The 25222-nt window shown below is 38.3% G+C and overlaps 2 protein-coding genes across 2 annotated transcripts in view; one reads left to right on the forward strand and one right to left on the reverse strand.

Annotated features, from left to right (window-relative positions):
- Cdc73 (cell division cycle 73) overlaps window positions 1-25222 on the reverse strand; it is an 89768-nt gene that overhangs the window by 22972 nt on the left and 41574 nt on the right. Inside the window, exon 11 of the mRNA XM_070041900.1 lies at window positions 4248-4305. Within this exon, the coding sequence (XP_069898001.1) occupies window positions 4248-4305 (58 nt within the window). The remainder of the gene's footprint in view (window positions 1-4247; window positions 4306-25222) is intronic.
- Window positions 13119-21835, forward strand: B3galt2 (beta-1,3-galactosyltransferase 2). The gene is made up of 2 exons (XM_070041899.1): window positions 13119-13684; window positions 17871-21835. Exon 2 carries the CDS (start codon window positions 17993-17995, stop codon window positions 19259-19261), a length of 1269 nt encoding a protein of 422 aa, XP_069898000.1. The 5' UTR covers window positions 13119-13684; window positions 17871-17992; the 3' UTR covers window positions 19262-21835.

The raw sequence follows: 25222 nt of genomic DNA on the forward strand, positions 1-25222 counted from the left end.
AGGCAAGGAGGCAATGCAAAGCACTCAATAATAAGGGTCTGGCTTTGTTTTTTCAACAAAGATTTATTTTAGTATAATAGGCTAAAGTAGGGAAAGAAACACTGCCTGCTCCCCATGCAGGAAATGGGAGTTTGAGACCCCTTCATAGCCAGTGTCTGCTTCAGATGACTTAAATGTGTACCCGCATTTGCCACTGCCAGGGATATTCCTACGGTAAGCTGATTGACTGCACTTAGCCTCGGTTTCTTCCTATACACAGAAATAATAATTCCTACATCATGGTAAGTGGTGTGCAGACATTAAAAACAATAATGTTTAATGTTTATTAAGTTCTTAGCCAGGTCATGGTTACAATTTCCTGACCCTCCGGCTAGAGCTGATGCTAAATGCTGCTGCAGCGACTCTGCTACATAGACAGAGTGACTCCAATGGCAAGCCAAGAAAAGGCCATGAGTAAAATCACTATTGGTGCCCTGTTTGATTTCAAATGACTGTACTCTCTACTTAAGTAACATTTATACAGAGCCTATGTACAAAGCCGGTTATTATTAAATGGTACGTGAAATAGTAGTTATGCCTCTCTTTGAAAGGACTCTCAGAAGACTATGAGAGGTGGATCTTAAGAATAACACACACACACACACACACACACACACACACACACACACACACACACACACACACACACACACACACACACACACACACACACACACACACACAACATACTAAGGAACAAACTGAATGTGTACAGTAAAGTGTCTTTTAGCTAAGATATGTAGAAAAGGCCTCTCAATGAAAGTGACATTTAGGCTGGAATTTCTGAAGGATGAGAAGACGCCAACGTGGAAAGAACAAGTGGGTAAACTGTCCACAGGAATGTTTGCAAATGCAAGGGGTAGGAAGAAGCTGCTATGTTTATAGAATTGAAACAATGCAAATGTGCAGACCACAGGGAAGAAACGAAGGGCAAAAGGTGAACTTGCACGTTTAAACAGGAAGTCAATTCTCAGAGACTTTTGTTAAAATTATGATATTGTTTAGGCTGGTTTTGAACTCCTGGACCCAAAGCAACCTGCCTCCAAGCAGCTGAGACTATAAGCACACAATACTACATGAGTCCTAAATTCATATGGGGGAAGTGGAGAAGGGGACACGTAAGGGGATTTGAATTGATGCCTCATACTTTACTAGGCAAGGGCTCTACCCATTGCCCCTGCCCTTCTTGATGCCTGCTGTTTACAAAAGTCTCTTGTGTAGCTGGAATCACATGTGTGCATCATGTTCAGCCCCTGAGTTTGTATTTTAGAGCTATCACAAAATCCTATCACTTCTAATCCAGAAAGTGACATGATTTGATTTTCATGTCACACTTTCTGCAAAAGAAAATAATGGATTTAGACAAGAGATCAAAAGGGGACTGTGTGAAAGCACAAAGCTCAGTTGGAACAGGTACAGTAATCTACAACGGTGCTCCTAAATCATTCGTGGCTTAGGGATAAGAGGCTTTTTCTCTTTTTAAGTTCCAATATAAGACCATTGGGTACTTAAAAAAAAAAAAAAAAAAGATGATCAAGCCCTTGAATAGTATGACAGTAAATTACCCTTAAATCTCTTGTACCTTGCTGGGGTACAGAAACAAAAGACAGATGGACTGGTATTGGTCTACTGACCACAATTTAAGATGCTCTCTAGATAAATGATGGTCTTCAGTTGAGCAATAAAGAAAAAAGCAAAACAGGTAAAGTAGAAATACAGCAAAATAATCTGACAGAACCCAAGGACAGATAAAGGAAGTGTAAGGTCCACCCTGGAAGGAGGTACAGACTCCTCCCTCTTCTTGGTTAAGTCTCCACCTTCCTGAGGTCACACGGGCATCCGGTGTGGCCACACCTCCCGGCCCTGGCCATGGTTAAGTCTGGCCTGGCTGTGGTTCAATCCTGGTTTATTCCTGCTGGGTGGGCTTCCAGCTTGACCAGAGGCAGCCTGCAAAGAAACCTTTCCCTTCCTGAAAACCACGTGCTGCTCTCCTTCCTCAGCTGCCAATTTAATTTACCTAACAGAAAGACCTAAGGAAATGTGAAGAAAAGTATGTCTGTGAAGGTTTTAGACTATTAAACAGACTTAATGGAGATACTAGTTATAAAGAAGCAGGAAAGTGTCCACTAACAGATTTGAAGGGAAAATAGTTTTACAATGTCTATGTCATACCTAAATGGAAAACAGGTATGTTAATGCATAGGTTGGAGGGTCTAATTGAAGGCTCAGACTTGGAAGTCATCAGCACACAGACTTAAGATTATAGAATAAGAAGTATGTCAAACAGTATGTAAGTTATAAACTGTATGGCTGAATAGAAGACCTTTTTAAACAACTAACCTAGAGCTATAGGTCATTTATTGACTTCAAAATATCTATGAACTACAAATGAAGGATTAAGGCTAGAAAAGTGAAGTGTAGAGGTGTGTCCATGAAACAAAGTAGGAAAAAACAGGTATGTGCAATGGTTTAATCAGGTGAAAAAAACAATAGCCAGCTGCCAGTGTTCACACCTATAAACTGAGGTATGAAAATCATAGTTGGTAGACAACCCAGGGAAAAAAATCCTCACAACTTTTAATGTCCAATTACTCACAAAAAAAACCCCGCAACTGGAGACATTATTCAAGTGGCACAGTGTCAACCATGAGCAAAAAAGCCAAACCAAGCCGGGCACTGGTGGCTCACGGCCTATCGTCCTAGCTACTCAGGAGGCTGAGATCTGAGGATCACAATCGGTTAAAAGCCAGCCTGGGCAGGAAAGTCCGTGAAACTCTTATCTCCAATAAACTACCAGAAAACTGGAAGTGGTGCTGTGGCTCAAGTGGTAGAGCACTGGCCTTAAGCTGAAGAGCTGAGGGACAGTGCCCAGGCCCAGAGTTCAAGCCAAAAGGAAGAAAGGAAGGAAGGGAGGGAAAGGAAGAAGTGAAAGGATGGAAATGAGGGAAAGAAGAGAGGGAGAGAGGGAGAGAGAGAGAGAGAGATGGAGAGAGAGGAGGGGGAAGGGGAGGGGAGAGGAGAGGGAAATGTATTCATTAGCTGATATATGTAACTGTAAGCCTTCAGTACAAGACCTTTATTATAATTTTTTTTAATTTTAAATAAAGGGCCATTTCTAAGGGGAATGTAAATCCAGGAAATCATCCCAATTCAAGTGTCAAATAATTTTAATGCAACTTTTGAAGCACTTCTAGGAATACCTAATATCGTGTACAGAGTTTTAGAAGTTGTCTGTATGGTGTTTGTATGGTGGGAACATACAACAAATAAAAAAGGCAAGTCTGCATTATTGCTACTACATTTTGAGAAATATCACCCAAATTCTTGTCTATGCATTTCCAAATCTTTTCACTTTCTTTATAGTCACATTAAACAGTACAAAAAGAAAGAAGAGGGAGAGGAGGAGGAGGGTATAGGCTAGATGGTATAGGCTAGCACTTGTTATGCTAAATTTTAAAAAAAAATCAAAAAAACAAATCTAAAACACTTAAATGTAGTATTGGCATCTCCATGTATCTATAGAGACTTCTTTGGAGTATGGTACTAGGAAATAACTTCAACAATACCCTTGCTTAACACATATTATTTCTATGTGATTACAGAATTTTAGGTGCTCTGTAATAGAGATGTCTGCAATTCTGTATCAAAGTCAAACAAATAGTCTATTGAAATTATGATAATGTATTTCTATAGAAAAAGCAACACACATAATTATCACTAATCTAGTCAGTAAGAAAAGGAATAGACAACCTTTTAAAAACACTTCCGAAAAAATTCTCAACCAAAACAAAAATATCAACCTTTTCTTTTAACTCTCACTATATCTACTTGTTCCCTACATAGTATGGCCAAAGAACCTATGATAGTGTCAAACAGTGTATAATCCATTTCATCAACGACCTTTAAACCAGATTGAGGAAAACACTACTTCAGTAAAGAATATTAACAAAATCAGGTAAGCTGTTTAAATGTAGCACAGGAAAACAATGATCCTGTATGCGTTTCATTTCATTGTGGTTGTTTGTTAAGACTGTATTTTTAATGATACTAACCAAAGTTAAGCAAGCATATCTATAAGCACTGGTAGTCAATTAATGTATTCTAAATAAACTTTGTTTCTTTGGCATTATCACACATATAACTAAAAACAGAAAAAAAATCATTGTAATGACTATGTAGAAGAAAAAATAGAAGTTTTATATTTTTACCTGGCCTCGGTACAGGCTGGGCTGCAGGAGTTTGAGTCTTACGGGCAGATGCACCTTCCTAGTAAAAAAAAATAACCGTAACCATGTATGACAGCACAGTTCCTTTACATAATAGTTAAACATCCAATTATTGCCAAGAAATCCTTCACTGCTCCCATTCAATATTCCTCTAAACCATAACAATCGAAGATGTAAAATAACTAAATAAAACTATCTTTAGCCAGGCACCGGTGGGTCACGCCTGTAATCCTAGCTACTCAGGAGGCTGAGATCTGAGGATTGAGGTTCAAAGCCAGCCCAGGCAAGAAAGTCCGTGAGACTCTTATCTCCAATAAACCACTAGAAAACCAGAAGTGGTGCTATGGCTCAAGCAGTACAGTGCTTGCCTTGAGCTGAAGAGCGCAGGGACAGTGCCCAAGCCCAGAGTTCAAGCCCCATGACCGACCAAAAACAAAACAAAACTATCTTTAATATTACTGGTTCTGAAGTAGAGCAATAAAAATCCTTAGTGGAGGGGCTGGGAAGGTGGCTCAGTGGTAGAGTGATTGTCCTGCATGCACGAGGCCCTGGGTTTGATTACTCAGCACCACATAAGCAGAAAAAGTGAGAAGTGGCACTGTGGCTCAAAGTGGTAGAGCGCTAGCCTTGAGCTGAAGAGCTGAAGGACAGCGCCCAGGCCCAGAGTTCAGGCCCCATGACCCGCAAAAAAAAAAAAAAAAAATTCCTTAGTAGAAAATAAATTTAAATTGTTACCATAGAAAAGGCACTATGAGCATGTAGTACTTTTTAATGATTTGCTTAATTGCTGACCACTTTAATACTCTCAGAAATGCTATTACCTGCTTTAAAATCAAGTCAATTTTTTTCATCTAAAGAGTTCCAAAAATAGAAAAAAATAAAATAGTCCCGAAATGAATAAATGATAAAAAAAATCTCATGTTAGCAAGATATAAGCAATATTATTTGAAAGTCCATTTTAAAAAGATACAAACATTTCCAATAAGTACCTTTAAAAGATTTGTTGTATTTAAATTATGAGCAAATAAGAATACCTTAAAAACTTAACAGCAAATCTCAACTAATGACTAAGTGGGTAACATGTACAAAGAAATAAGCTCCAGGTGAATGAATGAATGAATGAATTATATACTCAGGAACAGATGCCTCCAAAGTGCCTGCAATCACTGGCAAGCAAACCCACGATTCATGGAGAAAACTCAGCACAGCGGACTGAGTGAAGATACAATGCCGGAAGAGGTAGAATGGTAGTAATGTCTTTAATATCTACCATCTTCGTTTAATGTTCTTTCTGAAAGGTACATTTCACCCCTAACCATTCATTAAACACCCTGAACCTTATCACTCTCCACACCCTACATATCCCTCTTTTACCACTGTCAATCACATCAGATTTTTATCGAATAGATAAATGTATTGAAATCTCAAGTTGTCTGAGTCACTAGAGTATAATTCTGCTTAATTTTTGAGATAAGAAAGAGGGAAAAGCCGGGTGCTGGTGGCTCATGCCTGTAATCCTAGCTACTCAGGGGGCTGAGATCTGAGGATGATGGTTCAAAGCCAGCCCTGGCAGGAAAGTCTGTGAGATTCTTATTTCCAATAAACCACCAGAAAACTGAAGTGGCGCTGTGACTCAAGTGGTAGAGCACTCACCTTGAGCTGAAGAGCTCAGGGACAGCACCCAAGCCCAGAGGAGTTCAAGCCCCACGACCAACAAAAAAAAAGGAGGAAAGAAAGCCAGAAACAAGACAGAAAACTGACATGACCACAGACTACCGATTTAAGTGAGGAAATTAGGAAGATTTCTGTGGATAATCATGCCGTCGGTCAATGACCATCCAGCTACAAAAGCACATTCCATCATCAGGTAAAGGACAGTCCAGTCCAGCCCCACCCCGTGCTCTACTCCAGGCCACAGCATCACACCCACACCCGCTCGCAGGAGACAACAGGGCCGCCATCGGGCATTTGTGTTTTCAAAACATTCGCACCAGGAGAAAAACCTCTACCCAGTTGGAGGAGGAAAGTGTCAGCACACATTCAGTAACACAGGCGGGCAGGTGGGCTGGGGCATGGGGCTGGGTGTGAGGAGAGGCCCAGGGGGAGGGGGAGGAGGGGGGAGGGGGAAGGGGGGGCGCCCTGTAATCCTAGCTATTCAGGAGGCTGAGATCTGAGGATCACAGTTCAAAGCCAGTCTGGGCAGGAAAGTCTGTGAGATTTTTTATCTCCAATAAGCTACTCAGAAAAAGTTGTAAGTGGTGTTGTGGCTCAAGTGGTAGAGCACTAGCCTTGAGCACAGAAACTCAGGGACAGTGCCCAGGCCCTGAGTTCAAGCCCCAGCACAGACAAAAACTAAAACTAAAACAAAATGAAAACTTATTCCTAAAGATATAAATAAAATCCAAGTCCCTGTGCAGTGTGCTTGCTGGGGGATGTCTACTCTGAGCACAGCCTTCCCCTTTGCTCAGAAGTGTGAGCCACCTGCACTAAACTTACCTAGCCACATTTTCTCCCCTGAAAGTCTGAAAAGCCATGCTGAAATGGAGTAATCTGAACTGGAGTCTTGGTTTGGGGGATGCCTGTGCACAGGAAGGACCAGAGAACGAGTAGACAGATGCAGAAAACGACAAGTAATCATGTAACATCACAGAGAAACAAGGCAAGTTTCCTTGATTTCTGACAGCTTTCCAGTTTCTCAATGTATTCTTTTAAAGGCCAAGATACAATTCTTGGCTTGAGGTTTTATGAAGTATTCCTATATAGTATGATAGTGGATATATTTTTCTTTAACCAAATAGAGTGGTTTTCTGTTACCTGAAAGACAATTAAAAGTACGGTAATCTCAATGGAAGAAAAATACTCTATTTCAATCCCTATCTATTCACAGTAATTAAAACTCTGACCCAGGAATACAATACTAATTTTATTTATAGTCACAGAAAAATTGGAATACACAGTGCTAAGCAGTAACATTACATTACAAAGAAGCAAGATACTGATTAAAAACCTAAATTAATACCAGTTTTTCATTCATCATTCCAGAGTGTTTTCTTGGTTTGAAAACTAGTTCAACAGTAACTGCATCATACCAAAAAAGAAACAAATACAAATAAACTTAAAAGACTGTTTTAAAAGACATAAGGGGATCATGAAAATAATCTCCTTAGTCATTAAACATATTCTAAAATATTTGGCAGGCTAGCACAGTATTTTACATGTGTCACCAAACCAGGTGTATATTCCTCTAGCAGGCAGTAAAAGAAAGACAACTAAGATGGTTAACTGTGCTGGGCGCTGATGACCCAACCTTGAAATCCTACTCAGGAGGATGACAACATTTAAGGATCATGATTTGAAGTCAAAGACAAGCTAGGAAAGTCCAGGAGGCTCTTACCTACAATTAGTAACCCAAAACATACAAGTGGAGCCTGTGGCTCAAGAGATAGAACACTAACCTTAAGCACCAAAGCTCAGGGCCTGGGTGCTGTCCCTGAGCTCAAGTTCCAGGACTAGTACTACTCTCACCCCACCCAGGCCCCCCAAAAAACTAGAGGTGAACAAATTTTGTAAGTGCCCCCTCCAATCCACAGTGCACCTGGATAGAACAAAGGGCAGGCTGAGATAGCACTCCCTGTATTCTAGCAGAGAGCCATTCTCCTGCTTCCACAGCTGCACGGAAGTCACCCTGCTTCAGCTCTGCGTGCTCAGGCCTTTGGGGCTCCTGGGTCTGCACCAGGCAACCTGTAGACCCTGTACTTCTGAACCAGTGTTTTAAAATAACTCAAAATACAGAGCAGTGGGTGAGAATCACTGATCCGAACTACTCCAAACTCTTGTAAGACTTTCTGAAAGTGTTTCTGCTACCTCATGTGACAAGTTCATCATCAAATTCAGGCACATGAAAAATAGAGGGTAACATTAATCTTCAGAGTACGAACTCGTTTAGGCTTAGGCCCTATCCCTAGGACTTCTCATTATGGACATATAAACATTCCAAAATCTAAAATCTGAAAAACTTCTGAGTATGAGCTGTCAAGGGAAAAACTAAAAATGGGGTGGCAGTGGTTCAGGGCCCTTAAAATGGAGTTGGGTGAAACCTGTTGATTACATCTCAGGCATATCCTCAACTGCATCTTTAAACTGGGCTGCTAATTGGCAGATGTAAACCAGTCCTTGAAACATTGTTAACTTCTCTGACCAGTACAGTGGATCCCTTTCCCCTAAATTACCCTGAGACTCAGATGACCCCAATCCCTCCAATCCGTTTCTTTTCCTTTTTTCTTTCCTTTTTTTTGGTCAGTTGGGGGCTTGAACTCTGGGCCTGGGCGCTGTCCCTCAGCTCTTCAGCTCAAGGCTAATGCTCTACCACTTGAGCCACAGCGCCATTTCCAGTTTTCGGACTGGTTTACTGGAGATCAGAATCTCATGGACTTTCCTGCCCAGGCTGGCTTTGGGCTGGTTTTGAACCACGTTCCTCAGATCTCAGCCTCGTGAGAAGCTAGGATTACAGGCATGAGCCACCTGTGCCCAGCTGGTTGTGGATTTTTTTTTTGCTGGTCCTGGGGCTTGAAATCAGAGCTGAGCATTGTCCCTAGACTTTTCCACTCAAGGATAGTGCTCTGCCTAACTGAGTCATAGCTCCATTTTGAGCTTTTTGGTGGTTAACTGGAGATAAAATTCTAACATTTTCCTCCTGGGCTGTCTTTGAACCATGACCATGAGATGTCGGCTTCCTGAGTGGCTAGGATTACTAGTGTAAGCACTGGCACCATGTCCCAATCCCTTTCTAAACAAAATCGCTTTCACCTCTACTAATGCCTAATGCATGAGCCAATCTATGGCTAAACTCATTAAAATCCAAAAAGAAGAAAAGGAAAAAATACAACTAACATTTTAGACAACATTTGGAGCACTTTTCAAGATTACCTGAACCTGTGTTTTCCCACACCTCAATACTAGTTAGCTCCAAATAAATGTGATTTTCTTTGTTCTCGACTAGGTTAATTTTATTCTCAATAAAATCTACAATGCATTAACGTGGCTTGTCACATAAGTGATAAACATATAGAAATAGATGTTGTTGGCTTATTTTCTACGGAGAATGTAGACTAATACAGCAATTAAAATTGAACCACAAGAAAGTAAGAGCTAGGGTCTGTAATAATTAATATCAGCGAGCAGTTAAAAACAAGGGAGGGGGACATACTTTACTCTATGGTATAGATTTGCTTAGCATGCTTCATATCCTGGGTTCCACAGGGTAGGGATGGGGGTGGGGGGGGCAGGGCTGCTGAGGGGAAGGAGGAAAAGAGAGTAAGACAAATGCACACTCTTAAAAGAGACATGTTGAAAGCATGTCTCTTATCTAGTGACTGAAAACTTTCATCCACATGAGTGAACCTGAAATGTTACAGAAATGCAATTCGCACCAATGGCTCACACCTGTAATCCTAGATACTCAGAAAGCTGAAATTGGAGGATACTATTTCGAAGCCAGCCTAGGCAGGAAAGTCTATTTGAATCTTGTCTCCAATTAATCACCCAAGAAAGTGTAAAGTGGAGTTGTGGCTCAAGAGGTAGTGTGCTAGCTTAAGCAAAAGATGCTCAGGGGTAGTGGGACAGTGCCCAAGCCTAGAGTTCAAGCTCAGGACTGGCGGGAGGGAGAGAGGGAGGGAGGGAAAAAAGAGGAGAGAGAAAGAAAACTGTAATTAGAAACAGTACCAAGCATGTGTATTGATCTCCTTCAATATCAAGGTCTTCTGGACAAATGATCATTCTTTTTTCCCCCTTTGGTGTATGCACTAGAACCTGAATTCCGGCCTTGTGCTCCTGCTTGGCTTTTTCACTCAAAGTTAGAGCTCCACCGCTTGAGTCACATCACTTCCAAACAATTCTTTTGCAGAGCTCACTGAGGATTAATCAGGGGATTATCTTTCTTCATTGAAAACAGGATTATTTTATGTTTATAGTAGCATGGCTGAGGAAGAAGGTCCACTGAATTGTTTGAGTAGCTTAATGGGTCCAAATTCATAATGGAGCTAGCAGGCAGTACTAACGAAGGAAAAGAAACCTGATATACAAATCTTGAGTTCCCAGTTCTAGCCTTGCCTTTGCCACATGAAATAGACCTTTAGGAAAATATTGACCTCACAGGAACTTAGTTACTTACCGTATTTGTAAAAGGAAGACAACAGCTTTTGCAAAGGTTAAGTTCTGGTCCGATTCCATTTTTAATGTTCTTAATAGATTAAAACTTAAAGACATATCTAATGTGGTTTACTTCAATGACAATTAAGATTAAAGTTACATAAAATTTTTGATGTGAATAAAAATGCAATGTTCTCCTGCTTAATTAGCTCTGTATACCAAAGGGTATGTGCTTCAAATTGTTTTTCTGCTAAATATAAAACACCTTTTCGCCTGCTTTGCAAAATTTCTTTATATTAATGACTCCATACCTAATCAGTCTATGAACAGTCATACTGGAGATGGTCATATGAATTTAGAATCAAGCATGCTAGCTGCTTCCTCCTTTCTTCAAAAAAGGCCTTTGAAAAAAATATTCTATTTACTTACTACTAAAACTTGATTTCCTTTCTTATCTACTGTAACTATTTTGGTAAGAAACTTGCTCTCTGATACTAATGAATTCTGGCTATGACTCTTTAAGAAGTCCTAAAGGGATGTTGACACCTGAATTTTCGTTGCTATATACACGTTGTTGTACACTAGTAATGTTAAAATAAATAAATAAATAAATAAAACTAGTAATGTGTTGGGTCTGAGTAAAAATAAGACGGCAAACACTGACACTTGTGGTCATTCTGAGATTGCCGATCTGCAGTTGGGCTAGTTCATCCTTCATGAGTTCAAAGAAAAGTAAAAGTGGTTCACACATCATTAATGGACTTCATGGGGAAATTTTAAACTTTCAAGAAATATTTAATTTTTCTTTAAAAAGCAACAAATATTTACTAAAATTAAACAACCAAAAATAGGTCAATTCATCCAAATCTTTCATATGATGAAAAAAACTACATCTGTTTGTAGGTGCACACCCACATCAAGACCTCACTCAGCAGGCTTGCCCACAACTGGCACTCTGCCAGACCTATAATCTTGTACTTCACTGGTTAATTGGAGATGGAATCTCTCTTTTCTGCTAGAGAAGGCTTAGAACTTAACCTGCCAGAATTACAGAAATGAGTTGCTAGGGTTACAGGCGTGAGCCACTAGTACCCTTCAGATGACACTTAGTTTTAAATAAAAGGAGTATAAACTCCAAATATTACTATGCAAAATTATCTAGAGGCCTCCACAATTGAAGCATCTAAGTACTGATGCTTAGTACCAATGACTCTAACATAGGAGTAGAAACCAATGGAGGGAGTAGATTATGTCTCTCTTGTGATATTGTTCAAGGCCATCTTCTGTTGCTTGGGGTTTGGTATGTTCTCCCCTTCAAGTTTCTTTTGCCAAGGACATACAGCTGAATCTGAGTTGTACTCGATCTAACTAGATGGTGCCCAATTTGAGGTTTACATCTGATCGATCACCTTAATAACCATTCAAAAACTATTAACTACATGAATAAAGGAATAATTATTTCTAAACACAACACAAACTAGGAATTAGAAGATATCAATCACAAAGTTCCTTCAAGGCGCCCCTCCAGGGTGACATCCATCAAGAAGAGTCAAAGGTATGGGACTATGTTTCTGGTTTATAACATTTTTTTTCTCTCTCATAGTTAATCCTTCTATTATTTCTAGAAAAGTCACATAATAAATACTAGGATAAAATATAATTAAAATCTTTATTCATTTGAAATAATATTTTGTAGAGACAAGTGAGATGAAAAATACATGCAACTATAAACATATAGGCAAAGCTCCACAATTATAGTTTCTGAGAGCTCCTGTCCCTGACGTATCAGGGGAAAACTGAGAATTTATTTTAAAAAAACAAAAAAACAAAAAAACAATCTGTCACTGTGTTCACAGAAAAACAAGAAACAAGTTACCAAAATACTCAGGAGACTAGCCACACTAAGTAGGAATTCCAAGTGCCTAATACAAAATCTGTTTGTGGCAACTGACTAGACCATCTTGAAATAGCAGGATAAGTAAACATAACTGGGACAAATCTCATCACCAAGAAGATGTTTTCATAAAAGTATACCACATTATATCATTTTGTTGAATTTTATGATACATGTACTTCTAAAAAAAATACAAAACAGTTGATACTGAAAAGCGATTGAAAGTCAACTTTTCTGCCTTTAAGAACAGTAGGAACCACAGAGAACAAAGTCAGTAAACTATCACACTATGTGTGGAGCGATCCATGACAGTCCATTGACATAAACAGAGGAGAAAAACCTAGGCTACAGATGGAAGATAAAAGCATCGATGAACATTAACCCACACCTTATCAAAATCAGAGCGGTTAAAAGAAAAAACATCTTCAAGACCAGGCATGCACTGAAAAGGTTAACTTAGTCCAGCGTATATTAACAAAGCTGGTATTTGTTATACCTTACAGAAGCGTGTAAGACACAGGACAGCCACCATCTAAGACGGAAAATATTTAGAAAGCCTATGCTTTGTTTTTAAAGGGAATTAAACTGTAAGAAAACCATAATCTCCATTTCATAATCATTCCATTTTCATACGATCCACTCATCACTACACTTGTACTGAATATATAGGATCTGTCACACAGAAGCAAAATCTCTAAGCCTCTCCCTACCTTAGGCTTTTAGTCAAAATGAATGCAAACAATCACGTGGGATTCAGCCAAGCAGTGACGTTCAATTCTGCTCTGTCAGAGAGAGCATCTGTCAAGCCCACATTTAAACTGCTGCCTGCCTGTGCGGCAGCTGAGGAAGCGTGGATTTCATATTACAGCCTAAAACCCCCGTGAAACTGCTCAAAAATCCTTCCTGCAGCTGCCAGGCAACAGCGAAAGGAGGGGAAAACCCTGCTCTGTCCCCACACACCCGGAGCTCCAGGTTCGGGCTCTGCTGCTTCACAGTGCAGCTCAGTGTTATCACTAGAAATATGGATACTGAGAAGAGAACACAGCACTGCATTGTCCAGCCAGGAAAACAGCAGATGTAAAAAGCTTCAATGCATCAACTGTCGGAAAGAGTCAACAGTGCTCCAAATAGAACGGCCAGCTCCGGCTCTTTTGTTTAACAAAGGAGAGAGAAAATGAAAGAAAGGGAAAATCTCAGAAGACGCGGACCCATATGAACCAGGAGGATAACTGGAAGACACACAGACAGATGGACACTGGACACTGGACACTGGAAAGCGACCGTGGCTGGGGGATGTGCGCATGTTCCATAGCATCTTTCTGCCAAAAGTGTGTTCAGTGGCATAATCCTCTCCTCACAAACGGCCTGACCAAGGAAGGTATGTCGCTATCTTGTGTGTGATGCTGGTTTAAATGTGTTGCCTTTGTGGGGCCCTGGAGGCACTGAGAGTTGATAAGCAAGTTCATACAGCTCACTGCCCTTGAAACTATTAAAGGATTCCTAAATATACGATTTTAAAATCTGTTTTGTTCAGAAAACAAGCTGTCACTGCTTTCTTCAGCTAATATGTAGCTTGAAGTAGCTCTGGAATATCAACATAGGAGAGAAAAAACAGTAATAACTAGGTATAGATAAAGAATTATCCGAGAAAATAAACTTAAAGTCTGTAGCCCTTTACAGTAAACATAGCAATCCTCTATTAAATTAGGTCAAATTGAATACTGATCTAGTAAATTAAAGAGCACTCTTGAAAATGGCTATCAAGAGACAATGCAGTGAAATTACATTAAGCAGTATCAAGCATGGTCTTTGCGTTAGAAGCTTGGCTGAGAAGTCCTTTTAAAACAAAATCTTAATAGCTCATAGAAATGATGTCCTTCCTCTAACATCCACCTCCCCAAATAAAGGAAATAGGTAATAAACACAATCTAAACACAATCTAAGAACAGGCCAACAAATCTTAGGTATTACTGAGCTACAGGATCACATAGGTTGTATGAGTTTATGCACAGCATAATACCACAGTGGTCACATGTTATTATAGATCCATGAACACAACTTTAAACAAAGAGATGTCAATAGTGTTGTTTTTGTATATAAAAAAATACCCTATTTGAAACAGTACACTTTCAGTTTAGGTAACAGACTTATTCTCAATGATCAAATCTAAGATTATTTCCTAAGATCATCTTAAAAGTAAAATTATAACATAAAAAGATACTTTAGATATAAAAAAATCCACTAACAGCATTACAAGATCAAACAATTCATATAAATGTAGCTAATGTCTTCTAGGCTATATTACCATGCAGTAGTAAACTGCTGCCATTTATGTGTATACGGGACAAAGATAAATCAAACTATTTTAGCAACAATACTCATCAAAATAGCAACTCAGGACTCAAGAAGTCAGGTACAATTTTCCAAATCTATCCAATCTTGGTTTTTCCCAGCTTCGTACAATTCATTACCCTATTATTTAAATAACTGCAAAAGGCAAACATTTTTGACAGGCAACCATTGTATTCCAAAATTAAGATTAAACAAATTCAATATTAATTCTTAATCATAACCACAAATGGTTATCTTAATAAAATTTAAAATCGTGAATAAAAATATAGTTATAAAAATCAAGTCCCTCTTGGTACTTTGATCAATGTTATAGTCACCAATTAAGCAGTTTTACAAGCTAGATATTTCAAAATGCAAGTTCAGAAGTTTTTCTATAAGACCAGCACTTACATCTAGACCTTTCCACCAAACTAAATACATTCAGTTTTGAAAGTCAAATGACTAAAACTCTGTATATGTGAGAGAGAACCACATTTTATGACAGCATGCTTACAAACTTCATAAGATATAAGTACATATTTATATTTTGAAATAGAAGATAAATGACAGCTATTTCTAGTCTAAAAATATAAAGTGCAAAACTGCTATTTTTGTATACCAAGATATTTAACTTTTATGTCTTCTCACTTGGCAAGAATTAAAATACAACAGGCATTAACTAGAGAATAAGTTTATCATTTAGTTAAAGGAGAAATAGTTACTTCAAGTTTTTCTCTTTAACAGTAAAATTATGATAAATACCTGAAAACTTGTAACAAAAAATTTTGAAGGCCAGAGTTTCACCTGAGTTTCATTTTATCAATGGGAGATTAACAAATAGGCTTATGTGGATTTCAAGCCTCTTCAGATTAATATTAATAAAATCACAACTATCATGAATAAGACATAACACCATGTTAATCACATGGTATTATAAAATTATATTAGAATCACAATTATACACTTATACTAGAGTACAATTTGCTGTTTTCTCTGCTGGGAAATACTTTGGAATTTATTAGTACTGTACTACCTTCATTCACTTCTTCAGTCTTCTATTCATATCTGATCTTATATCTGTTGCTTCTTAAACAATGAATTTATACTTTTAGAAGACATACACACAAAAAAAAAACCTCAGCCAGGTTCTAAACACTACTATAACAACAGATAGCAGGCTGATAGATATAAATTATGTCTAGAATACTTGAAGCAGAGCAAATAAACCTGTTTCTTTTCAATTTATATATATAGCCCTCATATGCTCCAGTCTCTTTATGAGGGAGTGCCATTACTATTTGCAGGATATATCATTTTCTAATAAAAGCTTTAAAATAATTTCTTAGACAGAATGGTCAAGTATTTGTAAGTATAAATAGGAAAATACAGTTTCTAAATCAAAATACTCAGTCTAATATTTTCAGCTTACTCATAGCAGAACAGAAATTTTTGTTGATACAGAGACTATCCTTGGTTTTTATTATAGCAATGTGATATTAAAATTCTTGTAAGTAAACTAATGAATAGTGAACTAATTTTTAAAAGATTCCAAATTATGAAAAAAGGATTGTACACATTTATCAAAACTTTTTGGTAATTTTTATTTGATATTATAATTGCTAAAAGCAAATTTAATTTCAGAAACTAGAAATTATCAAATGCTCGTGTCTGCTGTTACACTTTAGAGATTTATTCAAATTCCTACCTACTTGCTCCTCCTAGTGGCTACTGCCAGAATAGCACTTTCATTCATACACATCCAACACTCAATATTTTCAAGGTGCCTATCATTATGCATGTGAATTTTATTCTACAATAATTCAGTGATGCCGGGATTCACATGCTATTACTGCCTAAAATAATTCATAGCACAGACAAATATTTCATTGAGCATGTGGGTCAGTATCACAGGCTAAATCCATTCATTTACATGAATAATTTCAAATAAACAAATGTTCCCAATTAAAACCTTACTAGTTTTCTTTTGCTTAAAGAAATAATATTCAGGAAGAAATTCAAAATTAAAAGTACACACTCTTTAGTATGCTATCCCAAAAGTTTGTTTCTCTTCCTTTCATGCAATTCAATTCCAGTTCATCTACCTGTATTTTCCCCCACCACCCAAATCCTTGGGCCAGAAAAATCTAAGAATTCAGAGAAAGAAACTGAAAATAAACAAGTTTATGCTGTACACTGAAAAGGCTTTTTTTTAGTATCTGACATCATGAACCTCTCATTCTGACATTTCTTTTTTTTTTTTTTAATTAAGCAGCTGTACAAAGGAGTTGCCATTTCTGACCTGCTAATTTGTTTTTAATATAAGGGGCTTTAAGTGTTAGCCTACAAGAAGACTAAAAATTAACAAACCCTCTGCATCCAAATACAACTTAACTCAAGAATGTTTTAAAATGTATTTTGTGGGAATTTGATTTTTAAAAACCATAGGTAACTAAAGATACTTGCTTGTTGTCTTTTAAAGTCAACCTTAAAATGCAAGAACAATAACCTTTATATACTTCCTATCTGAAGTGGAAGGTTAAATTAGCAGAGTACTCAAAACTGTTCATCATTTATTACTGTCTAAAAATCCTACCCTGAAGTTACTGGACCCTGAAATTCATTTTGACAGGTGCATCTTCTCATTGACTTCCTCAGCACAGTGGGGGCCAATGGAAACATGCCCAGCAGTGTACTGTGACTAACAGAACTCTGCTATAATCAACCTTGCACCGTCTGTCCCATGACTGTTACATGACCATTTTACAAAAAAGGCCGCTGACAGAGCACCATACCATCAATGGTATGTCAAATCCATTTTAATTAATGTCAATAAATTTTCCATCTGCTCAAGGCCTTCTTACACGGCCTCTGTCAGGAAGCTAGTAACATTTTTCTTTTCTACATACAACCTTTAAAGTTTTAACCTAGATCAAAGATACAAATGACCAGAGCTACTGAAACAATGACATAATTAGAAGAAAAAAAATCTATCGCCTCCTGCTCATCATGCCAACCCCCCCCCCAAAAAAAGGAAGAAAGAAATTAATCCTGTTCTCAGTGATGCCACTGTATTGCCAAAAGGAAGCAAATCACAGGCTCTGCTTCTGGGCTAGTCTATGTTCACAGCTTTAAAACTTCTTCCTATTTGCCTTAATTGTATTAGTATCCAGAGCCCCCTTCAGCCCATTTTAAGAGCTATGGCACTTCTAAACCGTTATGCTTCGTCTTTACAGAATGACTGCCAGGGACACGTGGCTGAACTGAAAACAGATGACAAAGAGCAGCACTGACTCAGGAGAAAAGCAGTATTTGGGGCCACCGATACCTCACACACCATTACTGGGTTATTTACAACATGCTTCAGTGGAGAAGACGGCACTGCTGCTTTGCAAAGATGACCTGGAATGCTAAGAGGTCTCTGTTCCGAACCCATCTTATCGGGGTACTTTCCCTGGTGTTCCTTTTTGCTATGTTTTTGTTTTTCAGCCATCATGACTGGCTGCCAGGGAGAGCTGGATTCAAAGAAAATCCTGTGACATACAGTTTTCGAGGATTTCGTTCCACAAAGAGTGAGACAAACCACAGCTCTCTTCGAAACATTTGGAAAGAAACAGTCCCTCAGACTCTGAGACCCCAAACTGTAACTAACTCCAATGACACAGACCAGACACCACAAGGAGTTACAGGACTGGAGAACACACTCAGTGCCAATGGGAGTATTTACACTGAAAAGGGTACTAAGCATCCAAATGCTTATCACTTCAAATATATCATCAATGAGCCTGAAAAATGCCAGGACAAAAGTCCTTTCCTAATACTGCTAATAGCTGCAGAACCTGGACAAATAGAAGCTAGAAGAGCGATTCGGCACACTTGGGGAAATGAAAGTCTAGCACCTGGTATCCAAATAACACGGATTTTTTTGTTGGGCCTAAGCATTAAGCTAAACGACTACGTTCAACATGCAATATTGGAAGAAAGCAGACAGTATCATGATATAATTCAACAGGAATACTTAGACACATACTACAACTTGACTATTAAAACATTAATGGGCATGAACTGGGTTGCAACATACTGTCCACATATTCCTTATGTCATGAAAACTGACAGTGACATGTTTGTCAACACTGAATACTTGATCCACAAGTTGCTGAAGCCAGACCTGCCTCCACGGCACAACTATTTCACTGGGTACCTCATGAGAGGCTATGCGCCCAATCGAAACAAAGACAGCAAGTGGTACATGCCACCAGACCTCTACCCAAGTGAGCGCTATCCTGTCTTCTGTTCCGGAACTGGTTATGTTTTTTCTGGAGATCTAGCAGAAAAGATATTTAAAGTTTCTTTAGGTATCCGTCGTTTGCATCTGGAAGACGTGTATGTAGGGATCTGTCTGGCTAAGTTAAGAATTGATCCTGTGCCCCCGCCCAATGAGTTTGTGTTCAATCACTGGCGAGTTTCTTATTCAAGCTGTAAATACAGCCACCTAATTACCTCTCATCAGTTCCAGCCTAGTGAACTGATAAAATACTGGAATCATTTACAACAAAATAAGCACAATGCCTGTGCCAATGCAGCAAAGGAGAAAGCAGGCAGGTATCGCCACCGTAAATTACACTAAAAAAGAAGATTGTTGGCTCGAGTGTACAATCTGTAAATAGTGTTAAAAAGCATGTATAGTTAAAAAAAAAAAATCGATGACATCTATAGGACAAGTTTTAGTTAACAATTCACCACATAAAAGAATGATTTTATTTCTGAAGGTAATTCTTAATACTGCAATGTTATATGATTTTTTTTAAGTACCCCAAAAGAATCTATTTTAAAAAATGTATAAGGGGATTATGTGTATTAACATGCAATAACAAGCATGCATCATACATCAATGGGTCAAGTCTTATATTGGGGCCAATAAAATGTATCTGCATACATTTTCCATAAAAGTTTTCATTTAAAAAATGAAAGAAGTCAAAAGACTTCATTTTAGATTTGACTTCTCATCTGAATATAAAAACTAAATGTAAATAAAACACTTATCAATTTTAAGGAAACTTTGTAATTGTGTAAAGGACAAATTTTCAGACCTATAACAGAGTTCTAAAGACTATATTCATGAATTAAGATTTAGTTGAGTTATTCCATAAACTCATTCAGAAAGTTCAGATGTTTTATCAATGCAGTTCTCATCTAAGGATTTACTTTTTTAAAGTAATTGAGATACTCAATATACATTTTGGGAAAGTTATTTTGACATAACATGATTAAATGTGAAAAAGACTCAGGCTCAAATTTTTATTTTGAAAAGTTATTAAATGCTTCAAAACAGATAAATTTTCTTTGATTGGTATTAAGAGCCATTCTAGTAATTCAGTGTTATTTGATTAGATTGAATGCTGCACTCTTCAAGTATACCACTATTTAACTTCAACTCCACCTGATTTTACGTATGTTTGTAAAACCCAATCATGTTCCTCAAACAGGAGAACATAATCACTTAAAAGGCACCAAGAAGATGCACTGTTGAAGAAAGAATGCAGTAGCAGTTTCATGCAATACATTTTGACACATCTAATAAACTGCAACATGCAGGAAAGCTTCTTCACTGGCAACAGGTGTGCACGTGCCGTACTTATTTTGTGGCACCTATTTCTGAGTCCCAAGTTTACAAGCCTACAGTTCTTAATTTGGTAGATGACAAATATTCTACATCACCAATTAAAAACTTCCGGGGAAGGTTAGGGAGAAGAGTTAAAAATGTTTGATGAGCACTTGATTCTTGGAAGAGCAATGTATACAATGCACTTTTATCAAGTTTTTAATAAAAAGGTTAAACAGAAGAGCCTTCATTGAGTGTCATGATACAAATACTTTCACAATTTGTTTGGCTGCATTATGAATTTTACAATCAAGACATACTAACCCATTAACTTTAAAAAAGTATTTTTATCCCCCATAAGGACATATATTTCTTAAACTTAAGTCAGGATGTTTCTTATCTAAATTCTAGTAACAATCATTTTTATCCCTGATTACATTATGAAAGGATAAAGAACCAAAATAGCTTAAAATCATGAAAACTGTTTAAGTTTCTACTATTTAATATGCTGATTCCTACTTCTATTTACCTCTTATTTTCTAATCAGTAGCCTAAAGTATTCTATTCTACATGAAGTAATTCCAAGTAAGTTGTGAAACACTCCCAACTACTGATTCAAGCCTATTTTTCCTTTATGTTATATACTGCAGAATGACCAACATTACTAAGCAAAACTCATACATACAAGGATAACCCAGTCAGATAGATACTTATTGAAAATCAGAAGACTATCAGGGCAGAGAAATTCCCTCTCATTTATACCTCAGAAATTTTTTTTAAAAAAAGGGTGGGTGGAATGTGTGTGAGTGTACACAGATGTGTGTGTTCAGGTGTGTAACCACAAACGCTATATGTACAAATTATGATCATATTAAGTATAGAATCTTTTAAGAACAATATTTTCTTCTGTAAAAATTCAGGTTTAAGAAAAGACTTATAAAAATGTATTTCAAAAATAAGCACAGCAAAAAAAAAAGCTGGAGATGTGGCGCAAGCAGAGTCTAGCCAAGCACAAGGTCCTGAGTTCAAATCTCAATAACTTTTACCATAAGTTAAAAAGCAGACAGGAAAAACAGACTTCTTAGCAGACATTTAAATTTCTTTTTTGGGTATAAATTTAAAATTATTTCTATGTTCCTAATAATTCCACCTTGAAAAATGATGATAATGTGCTGACATTCTGAGTGCTAGAATGGCATTAGAGTAGTGAAGTTGCTTAGTAAATCCCAAAATCTGTATTTTGCAGGGTGGTGGTGAATACCTATAATCCTTGCACTTAGGAGGCTAAAATAATACCAAGCTCAAGGGCAGCTTGGGCTACAAAAGTATATCCTGTCTCTCAAAAAAAATTTATTTTAGCTAAAGTAAATAATCTACAATTATTTATTGTGACACGTCACTCTCTACTATTTGCAAGTTGACTGTTTGAGCTGAGAAAGCTAATATTTAAATATATTACCAATTGTTAACTGTGTTTTATTTATCCAAGTACTATGTAATTTTTGTATGCATAAAAATATAATTTTAAATGACAACACTGGATAAAGAAAAAAATTACAAAATCAACTGTGTATGCTATGCTTGGAATGTGAATAGATATTTTAGAAGGAAAATACCAAAACTTTGTTTACAATGTAAGTTTAATAAGATTAGATATAATGAAATCCTAAGTCACCTCAATAATTCACACTTCTCATCTCTTTTTTGTACATGGAACAATCATATGTTCTAACCTAGAACCTTATTTATATCTATTTCCAAGAAATTCTCCAAAACTAATACCAACAACCACAGAAAGACTACTTACTAACTATGCAAGCAGGGTACTTGTTAGTATGTTACATATAATACTTCATATAATCTTCATAGAAACATTAAGAGACAAGCAAGACTCACCCAAGAAGTTAAAGCAAAGCTGGTAAAAAAAAAAGAGATTTGAGGGCTGGGAAGGTGGCTCAGTGGTAGAGTGCTTGCCTTGCATGCTCGAGGCCCTGGGTTCGATTCCTCAGCACCACATAAGCAAAAAGAAAAAAGCCGGAAGTGGTGCTGTGGCTCAAGTGGTAGAGCACTAGCCTTGAGCTGAAGAGCTGAGGGACAGTGCCCAGGCCCAGAGTTCAGGCCCCACAACCGGACCCAAAAAAAAAAAAAAAAAAAAAAGAGATTTGAGGCCGGGCACTGGTGGCTCACGCCTGTAATCCTAGCTACTCAGGAGGCTGAGATCTGAGGATCGCGGTTCAAAGCCAGCCCGGGCAGGAGAGACCATGAGACTCCTATCTCCAATAAACCACCAGAAAACCAGAAGTGGCACTGTAGCTCAAGTGGTAGAGCGCTCGCCTTGAGCTGAAGAGCTGAAGGACAGCACCCAGGCCCAGAGTTCAAGCCCCACAACCGACAAAAAAAAAAAAGAGATTTGATGGGGGGAGAGGGGAGAAGGGTGCTGGGAAGGTGGCTCAGTGGTAGAGCACTTGCCTTGCATGCCTGAGGCCCTGGGTTCGATTCCTCAGCACCACATAAGCAAAAAGAAAAAAGCCAAAAGTGGCACTGTGGCTCAAGTGGTAGAGCACCAGCATTGAGCTGAAGAGCTGAGGAACAGCGTCCAGGCCCAGAGTTCAGGCCCCACCACCAGACCCCGCCCCTCCCCCCCAAAAAAGACATTTGAGGGAAGACATTTCAAAGATCATGCTGTTAACCATTCCACTGTTCTACGTAATATCTCACAGGTGATGCTCTGAGATGGTCTGCAAAGCTAATAAGCACATGGCCTGCTCCTCTATTTTCCCATTCTCTGCTCCTTCTTCATTCTTTGCCAAGGACCTCCAAGTCTCATAGCTATTCGCACACTAGACTATGGCACTAGATGTTAGGTACAAAGAAAGAAAAGGAGGGGACATGCAATTTCCTAATACTTTTGTTTTTTTGGATCGGTCGTGGGGCCTGGGTGCTGTCCCTCAGCTCTTCAGCTCAAGGCTAGCGCTCTACCACTTGAGCCACAGCACTACTTCCGGCTTTTTTTTCCTGCTTATGTGGTACTGAGGAATTGAACCCAGGGCCTTATGCATGCAAGGCAAGCACTCTAACACTGAGCCACCTTCCCAACCCACTAGTACTTTTCTCTAGTAGTTGAGGAGTGGTACCACAATCACTGAAAAATAATGACCATTCTCTCTTGCTCCTTTTGGCTCTGACATGCATCTGTAAATAGCTGGTAGTACTTGGAAAAGTATAAAAGGTGCTCCTTTTGAAGTACTATTGGTAGTTTCTTTTTCATAGACAAAACTAACAGTGCATTTGCCCACTGCACTATTCAATAAGTTATTATTTGTGGTAAAGTGGTTTTGAAGCCAGATAGCTGGTCCAGGCAAAGTCCCCCCCATCTCATGCTTACTGTGTGCCTACAACATTTGAATACTTAACAGACTCAAACAATGTTCTTTTACATACATTTCTAAATTGCATCATATAGATATTGCTTGCAACAGACATTAGTAATATACATCAAATACTAAAGTGAGACACTGTGAACTTCATAAAGAAGCCTGTCACAGTAAACTCCACCAACACACATCCACTCAAGGGCTGCAAGGACTGGACTGCTCTCACGATACAGAAAATGGCTTCTTTCCCCTTTACCATATAAATGGCTGAAACAGTACTGAAGCTAAAGTACCCACCTGCCTCCACGTATTTACTACTCTATTTAAATTTCAAACTAGGGCTGGGAAGGTGGCTCAGTGGTAGAGCGCTTGCCTTGCATGCATGAGGCCCTGGGTTCGATTCCCCAGCACCACATAAGCAAAAAGAAAAAAAGCCGGAAGTAGAGCTGTGGCTCAAGTGGTAGAGCGCTAGCCTGGAGCTGAAAAGCTGAGGGACAGCGCCCAGGCCCAGAGTTCAGGCCCCACGACCGGACCCAATAAATAAATAAATAAATAAATAAATAAATAAATAAATAAATAAATAAATAAATAAATAAATAAATAAATAAATAAATAAATAAATAAATAAATTTCAAACTAAATTTCACAGGTTTGGCATTTCAACCTAACTTTAGGATACTTAATAGAATCCTAAACCCTAAAAAGAGAAAATACCAATAACCAATAGGATTATAGACTAGAAAACAGAAAGCTGTAACAAAATATGTAAAAACTTATGCTTTCATAACATGTAAAATAAATGTCATAAATGAATTTTAAAGACTGGGGGTGTGGCTCAGTGGTAGATCATGTGACTCGAAAAGCCCTGAGTTCAAACTCCCAGTACTGGCCCACAAAAAAGAAACTAAAAATAAATTTCTGCAGGAGTTGTAGTACTAATGACAAGACTGCAAGAGTCAATAGGTTCCAGAACCCTGCTTTTGTCTGAACAGTACCTTCAGTCTGTGTGTGTCTGTGCTGGTCCTGGGGCTTGAACTCAGGGCCTGGGTTCAGTGCCTGAACTTTTTACTCAAGGCTAGTGCTCTACCACTTTAGTTACAGCTCCACTTATGGCTTTTTGGTGACTAACTGGATAGATGTCTCACAACTTTCCTACTCAGGCTGGCTTTGAACCACAATCCTCAAATCTCAGCCTTCTAAAGAGTAGGTTTACAGGCATGAACCACCAGCCAGTGCCCAGCCACCAACTGGTTTTTATACTTTGAATTAAGTCAGGCCAAATGAATGTTCATTTTTTAAAAAATGGAAAAGTGGCAACTACATCAATGATTCTTTCATTTTTTTGTTTTTTTGCCAGTCACGGTGCCTGAACCTCAGCTCTTCAGCTCAAGGCTAGTGCTCTTCCACTTGAGCCACAGCACCACTTCCAGCTTTTTCTGCTTACGTGGTGCTGAGGAATCGAACCCAGGACCTCATGCATGCAAGGCAAGCACTCTACCACTGAGCCACCTTCCCAGCCCCCATCAATGATTCTTGAACTGAAATAACTCTGATCACAGAAAGAAAAACATTTGCTTACTATGAAAGAGTTAATAGGCTCTACTAACTTGGT

The sequence above is a fragment of the Dipodomys merriami genome, unplaced genomic scaffold (genome assembly GCF_024711535.1).
Source record: "Dipodomys merriami isolate MVZ:Mamm:240054 unplaced genomic scaffold, mDipMer1.0.p SCAF_31, whole genome shotgun sequence".
Classification (NCBI taxonomy): domain Eukaryota; kingdom Metazoa; phylum Chordata; class Mammalia; order Rodentia; family Heteromyidae; genus Dipodomys; species Dipodomys merriami.